The 7500-nt window shown below is 44.2% G+C and overlaps 1 protein-coding gene across 1 annotated transcript in view; it reads left to right on the forward strand.

Annotated features, from left to right (window-relative positions):
• Positions 1–7500, forward strand: part of SEMA4F (ssemaphorin 4F) — a 224451-nt gene that overhangs the window by 94545 nt on the left and 122406 nt on the right. The window contains exon 3 of the mRNA XM_075066742.1: positions 4749–4812. Within this exon, the coding sequence (XP_074922843.1) occupies positions 4749–4812 (64 nt within the window). The remainder of the gene's footprint in view (positions 1–4748; positions 4813–7500) is intronic.

Genomic DNA, 7500 nt, shown 5'->3' on the forward strand with positions numbered 1-7500 from the left:
TGTGCGAACTGATTCACCTGTGAGCGTCCCTCGCTACACTCTACTTCTCGTCGCTCACGCATTGGACCTCACCCTCCCTGGCGCAATATCCTCACACAGCTTCTGCCTTCTTCTGGACCATACATGAACATGCTCTGGTCTCCATCGCTCTTCGTCTTCTCCCTGGCTGCTTCTGCCCCAGTCCATACTGGATCCTTTCTCCCAGTTCTGGCTGCTGTCACCTGGCTTCATGGCCAGGCCTTGGTGGGAGTCTTGCCCATCCTCTTGACGCGCTCAGGTGCTTGATGGCACATCGATTGCACTCTCCTCCACTAATTCTGCACCTCCCAGTGGCTTCCACAGTACCTATCTGTCCTGGATCCTCCTGTCTCTTGCTTTGACTCGAAACAAGATAATAGGTCTCAAGCTGCAGTGGGGAGTAGGTCTGGTATTAGGAAACACTATCTTTCGCTAGGAGGTGTGAACCAAACTGGAATGGGCTTACCTGGGAGACTGGGGTAACTCCTTCCTTAGAGGTTTTTAACGGCTCAGCTTGACAAAAGCCCTGTCGTGGATGATTTAGTTGGGAATGGTCCTGGCTTTGAAGCAAGGGGTGAAGTACGATACCTCCTGAGGTCCCTTCCAACCTGATATTCGTTCTATCTGCTCCTCCCACACTCTTGCAATGGATCATAGACGCTCAACCCTGGATCTTTTCTCTTTTTTTTCTTTCTCTCGTTCATCTCTCTCTCTCTGCTTTAAACAACCTTCTTGCTTAGGGAACTCGTCTCTGCTGACGCCAGCTTCATCTACGATCGTGTGCTGTGTGGTGTGCCGGGCAGATCTGCTGCTGCTCTCTGCTGCTAGATGCTGCAGCGTGTCGACAAGTGCTGCTGTGCTGGCACGTGGCAAACGCAAGCTGCGCTGATCTTGTGTGAGTACCCGTCCTCTCCCCCATGATGTGGTCGAGCTGAGATGTGGTGCCCTCTCTCCGAACGTTTTTCCTAAGAGTGGAGCCTCAGATCCAGCTCTTTCTCTTGCACGGGAGGGGAACCTCCTCGTGTCCACCTTTTCACCTGGTTTGCTTCTGCTCCTCCGTTCCGGACATCACCACCACCTCAGGCACTTTGCTTCCATTCAGAATGCAGCTGCTGGGACTCGTTGACTGGCCAGGCACTGGAAAACTACCCCTTCAAGCGTCCGCTTGTTGGCTCCCCATTTTTACTGATGTTAGATGCCTATATACAAATGCGAAAGTGTGTAATAGCAGGAAGAACTGGAGGCTAATAAAGAATACAACTATGACATTGTGGCATCACTGAAACTTGGTGGAATACACATCATGATTGGAATGTGGTGTGGATGGGTATAGTTGGTTCAGGAAGATAGACGGGAGAAGCTGAGGAGGTGTTGCCTTATTATTATTGAAAATTATACACACTTGGACTGAGGTGGAGATGGACATAGGAATGGAAGTGTGAGAGTCCTCTGGGTTAGGATAAAGGGGTAAAAAACAAAGGCTGATGTCGTGCTAGGCAGTCTACTACAGGCACCGTAACACAGGTGGAAGGTGGATGAGCTTTATAAAACTAACAAAATTCGTCCAAAGCCCAAGATTTGCGGTGGTGTGGGGGATTTAACTATCCGAATATATGTTGGTACGTAACACCCAGCGGGCAAGGACTATCCATAAGTGCGGACTGCATTGCAGACAACTTTTTATTTTCACGAAGGTTGAAAAGGCATTTAGGGAGGAACTGTTTAGACTTGATTTTAACAAATAGGAAGGAATCATTGAGAATTTGAAAGTAGAGGAAAGCTTGGGTGAAAGTGATCGAAGATCATAGTTTCGCATCAAGGCAGGTAGAAGGGGTACAAGCAAACTAGAGACCATCGGATTTCAGAGGTTGGTTTGGTAGCTCAGAGACTGAAGGTAAGGTCATGGGAATCAAGACTTGGGGGAAAACACATGAGAGAGAGTGGCAAGTTTTTTAACAGGTGACACTAATTAAAGGCCCAACAAGCAAGCTATTCCGATGGTAGAGCAGATAGAATGTGCAAAAGACCACGGCTCTCTACACAAGCTTGATGACCTACAAATAAAAAGGATTCATATAAAAAAATGGAATACTATGGTCAGTTACAAGATGAAAGATAGGCTAAATAACACATGGAATGGCAGGGGCAAGATTAAGAAGGCAAATTGGCACAAAATAAGGCTCAACCTAGCTTGAGACATAAAGGGCAAGAAGAGTACTTTATCATAAACATTAAGAAGCAGAGGAAGACAAGGACAGGTAGGCCCACTGCATCGTGAGAGGGGAAGGAACAGTAACAGGAAACTTGAAAATGATCTAGAGATGCTTATTAGGACTTTTTGTTTTGGTCTTCCTTGAGAAGTCTGACAGGAATGTCTACATATAGTGAAGGCTTTGAAGGCGGTAGTTTAGAAACGATAAAATAAAAAGAAGCAAGTTAAAATCACTTAGAAAGATTAGATTGCCTGCAGTCCCAGGGCGTGAAATGAAATGCATCTAAATACTCAAGAGGTTATTAGAGGCAGGTATCTGAGCCTCTATGCTATTATTTGGAAGTCATGGGAGAAAGAGAGAGATTCCAAAGAGGAAAAGGCAAAATATGGATGCCCATCTATAAAAAGGGAATAAACAACAACCCAGTACAACTACAGACGTATATGTTTACTCTGTGCCAGGGAAAGATAAGTAAGCAAGTATTAAGAATCATTGGAAACACCTTGGAGGTGTAAGCGTGATGGTAGCCGCAATGGATTGTGTAAAAGAACAAATCATTCAACACAATCTGACATAGCTTTCTTTGAATAGGATAATGCATTTGTGGAAAAGGAGAGAAGCGGTGGATGTGTAACTAGACTTTAGTAAGGCATGTATACGGTCATGCGCATGATTCCTTATCTGATAAACTAGGCAAATACAATTAGATGAGGCTACTATAGGTGCGTGCATACTGGTGGATAACGTACTCAGAGATGGTTATTATAGGCTTCCCAATCTGTGAAAGGTATACAAGTGGTGGTTGCCACAGGGGTCTGTTTGGAACGGCTCTGTTCAATTTCATCAACGCTGATTTGTGGCCATAGAAAGTACGCTTATTAAGTTTGTGGATATACCCAACTGGAGGGTGCACTGGCTTTGGAGGACAGGGTCAAATTCAAATGATCTGAGACAATCTGAGAAATGGTCTGAGTAACCCGGATGAAGTTCAATAAAGCAAATGACAAAAGTGCTTACTATGAGAAGGAACATCAGTTTCACACATTACAAATGGCGAAAGACTGTCTAGGAAGGATATGGCAGAAGAGATCTAGGGTCATGTGGACCCATCAGCTAATATGAGTCACAGTGTGATACTGTTGCAAAATAAAGCAACGTGATTCTGGGTCATTAACAGCTGTGTGTTTGTAAACAAGGACACGACGATATTCATTCCTTACCCGCTCTAACTACTGCTGCGCCTGTTAGAGCCTCAATGGAGTATTTGTGTCCAAGTTCTGGCACGCATTTCAAGAAAGATGTGGAGCAAACTGGAGAGGGTCCAGAGAGGCAACAAGAATGTATTAAGAGGTCTGAAAATGACCATATATGAAGGAAGCTGAAAAGATTGGGTTTATTGTAGTTGGAAAGAAGAACTAAAGAGGGACATGATAGCGTTTCAGGTATCTAAAAAGGAGCATCAGAGACGACAGGAAAAAGCCTGATTCCAACCTATGAGCCTCTAGATGATAGAACAAGACACAATGGGCTCAATGGGCTTAAACTGCAGCAAGGGAGATTTAGGTTGGACATTAGGAAAAAGTTCCTAACTGTCAGGTTAGTTAAACACTGGAATCAATTGCCTAGGGAGGTTGTGGAATCTCCATCTCTGGAGATATCTAAGAGTAGGTTAGATAAATGTCTATCAGGGATGGTCTAGACGTTATTTGGTCCTGCCATGAGGGCAGGGGACTGGACTTAATGACCTCTTGAGGTCCCTTCCAGTCCTAGACTATGAATCTATGCATCAAATCAATGTCTTTGTCCTCCCCTTTGGCTCTCTTCCCAGCCCTCCCCTATACCCCCGCTTCTCTTCTTTCTCATCTTATTGTTACCCCTCTCAAACTCCAACTTGTCTGCCTGTCGGGCAGCTTCTCATACTGTTTTCTCCCCACCACCCCCACATTTGCGGCCCCCTCGAGCTACTCCTGCACTCTGAGTGTTTTTCCGAGACCTGAACAAGAGCTCTGTGTAGCTCGGAAGCTCATCTCTCTCACCAGCAGAAGCTGGTCCAATACAAGGTATTACTTCACTCTCCTTGTATCTCCAATACCCTAGGACCAACCCAGCTACAGCAACACTAGATACATCAGCTGTAAGCAGTCAAGGAGTTAACTATGGATGGGCTGAGTCTGAGCTGGGGTAAAGGGCTCTTATTTAAAATATATGCTCTGGTTCAAATGGGAATGGTTCTGTTGATGTTCTCTGACCCATGCTGTATGGGAGACCAGACTAAAGGATCACAGTGGTCTGTTCTGGGATTAGAATCTGTGATAGTGAAGGTGTCCATGTTGGCTTTGGCTGCTCTTTCCTCCTGTCTGGGTTTGTCAGCTGCTTGGGCAAGGAGTGTCTCCCCAGTGACTGCGCGGTGCCCAACAGGGTGGGCTCCAGTCCTGTGTGCAGCACAGGAGTGCTGAGGGTGGGTGTCCTGCAGTGCTGGAAGGATAATTGACATTGAAGTTTCTTGCTTTTTTTCAGATCTCCTGGGAAGTGCCTAAGAATCATCGAGATTCCTGCACAAGGAAGGGGAAAAAAGAGGCAGGTACCGGGGTAGGGCAGGGCTGTAGGGCAGCCCCTTGTAGTTCTCTTCACAGTATGCTGAGTCACCAGGCTGTAGGCTCTGAATGTATGCAGAAGGAGGCTGAGTCAGGACCATAGATTCATAGACTCTAGGATTGGAAGGGACCTCGAGAAGTCATTGAGTCCAGTCCCCTGCCCCCCATGTTCTAGACTGCTTTCCTCCTCCCAGGTGCTCCAGGGCAATGTGTGGATCACATCTGGTCCTAAAACAGCAGCCTATGTTCAGTGTGATCTTTGAGGAAGAAGGCCATCCTGGTTATAAAACCTGCCTTGTTTAGAGGGAAGACACCTACAAAAATACAGTATATAACACGTGGAAGAGAGGGGAAATTGATAGTAATGAATGTAAATAAGAAGTTAGGAATTGTAGACAACTGATTAGGGAAGTATAGTGTCACAAGGAGAAATCTATATGGCCAGCAGATTTAAGGGCAATAAGGAATTCTTAAAATATATTAGGAACAAAAATAATCCTGACAATGGTAATTCAGTAATGGCCAAACTATTCAGTAACTATTTCTGTTCTGTATTTGAGGAAGAACAGATGATACAATCTCATCATATGGTTATAACACTCTTTCCGTTCCAGTTGGATCTCTGGAAGATGTTAAGTCAGAAGCTATTAAAGTCAGATATTTTTAAATCACCTGGTCCAGATAAAATTCTTGGATACAGGTTAAAAGAGCTGGATGAGAAGCTCGCTGGACCATTTATGTTGATTTTCAGTAAGTCTTGGAGCACTCAGGAAGTTCCAGGAAACTGGGAGACAGCTAATGTGGCAATTTTTAAGAAGGGGAAAACAGGATGACCCGAGTAATTATAGGCCTGTCAGCCTGATGTTGATCTCAGGCAAGATAATGGAGTGACTGATAGAGGGCTCAGTTAATAAAAGAGGATAATATGATTAAAGCTGCGAATTTGTCACGGAAGTCACAGATTCCATGACTTCTGAGAGTTCTGTCGTGGCCAGTGCGTCTCGCCTGTGGACCACCTGAGCAACTCAGGCAGCCCCCTGGGCCAGTCACACTGTCTGCTGCTGGGGCAGTCTCGGGCCACCGTACCCCCCTCCCCTAGCACTAGCGGGGGGTGGGAGGGGAGGGGTCCCTTGCCATGCACTGCCCCCTACCTTCCCCCAGCACCCGCGGTGCCTCCAGGCTGTCCCCCTCACCCCCCAAGATTTAGTCAGGGATATGTAGTGCAAGTCATGGACAGGTCATGGGCCATGAATTTTTGTTTACTGCCTGTGACCTGTCCATGACTTTTACTAAAAATACCCGTGACTAAAATGTAGCCTTAAATATGATTAATGCTAATCAACATGGATTTATGGAAAATAGATTCTGTCAAACTAATGTGAGATATAGATATATATTTACAAGATCACAAGCTTGTTTGATAAAGGTTATAGCATTGCTGTAATACACTTACACTTCTGTAAGCAATTTGATTTTATGCTGCATGGCAGTTTGTTTAAAAAAAACTAGATCAATATAAAATTAAGATGGCACACATTCAATTGATTAAATATTGGCTAACTCATAGGTCTCAATTTAATTATAAATAGGGAATTCTCATCAAGCTGGTGTATTTCCAGTGGGGTCTCAGAGGGATCAGTTCTTTGCCCTTTGAAGTTTAACATTTAAATCAGTGACCTGGAAGAAAAAACAGTGATCACTGATAAAATTTGTATATGATACAAAACCTGGGGTAAATGAGGAGGACAAGTCACTGATTCAGAGCGATCTTGGTTCCTTGGTACGCTGGATGCAAGCAAAGAATGTATGTTTTTAGTACAGTGAAATGTAAATAAATGAGAATGTTAAGAATGGCCACTCTGGGTCTAGCCTTGTATCCCGTCTCTGAGAATGGTCACTGCCAGATAATTCAGAAGGAGTGAGCAGAACAGGGCAATTGTCAATTGATCCATCCCCTGTTGGCCAGTTCCAGCTTCTGGCAGTCAGAGATTTAGGGACACCCAGAGCCTGCGTCCTTGACCATCTTGGCTATAGCTATGGATGGACTCATCCTCCATGAATTTACCTAATGGTTTTTTAGAACCCAGTTATACTTTTGGCCTTCACAACATCCTGCGGCAACAAGTTCTGCATGTGAAGAAGTAATTCCTTATTTTAGTTTAAAACCTGCTACCTATTACTTTCATTGGGTGACCCCTGCTGCTTGTTTTGTGTGAAGAGATAAATAAGGCTTTCCTATTTACTTTCTCTGTGCCATTCATAATTGTATAGACCTTTATCATATCTCTTCTTTTTCTCTTTTCTAAGATAAGCAGTCCCAATCTATTTAATCTCTCCTTATATGGAAGCTGTTCTGTTCCCCTAATTATTTTCATTGCCTTTCTACGTACCTTTTCCAATTCAAATACATCTTTTTTGAGATGGATTGACCAGAACTGCATGCAGTATTCAAGATGTGGGCATAACATGGATTTACATAGTGGCATTATGATGTTTTCTGTCGTCTTATCTATCCCTTTCCTAATGGTTCCTAACATTCTGTTCGCTTTTTTGACTGTCGCTGCACATTCAGCGGATGTTTTCAGAGAACTACCCACAATGACTCCAAGATCTTTTTTGAGTGGTAACAACTAAATTAGACTCCATTATCTTTTTTATATATATATATATATATA

The sequence above is a fragment of the Chelonoidis abingdonii genome, chromosome 5 (assembly GCF_003597395.2).
Source record: "Chelonoidis abingdonii isolate Lonesome George chromosome 5, CheloAbing_2.0, whole genome shotgun sequence".
Taxonomy (NCBI): domain Eukaryota; kingdom Metazoa; phylum Chordata; order Testudines; family Testudinidae; genus Chelonoidis; species Chelonoidis abingdonii.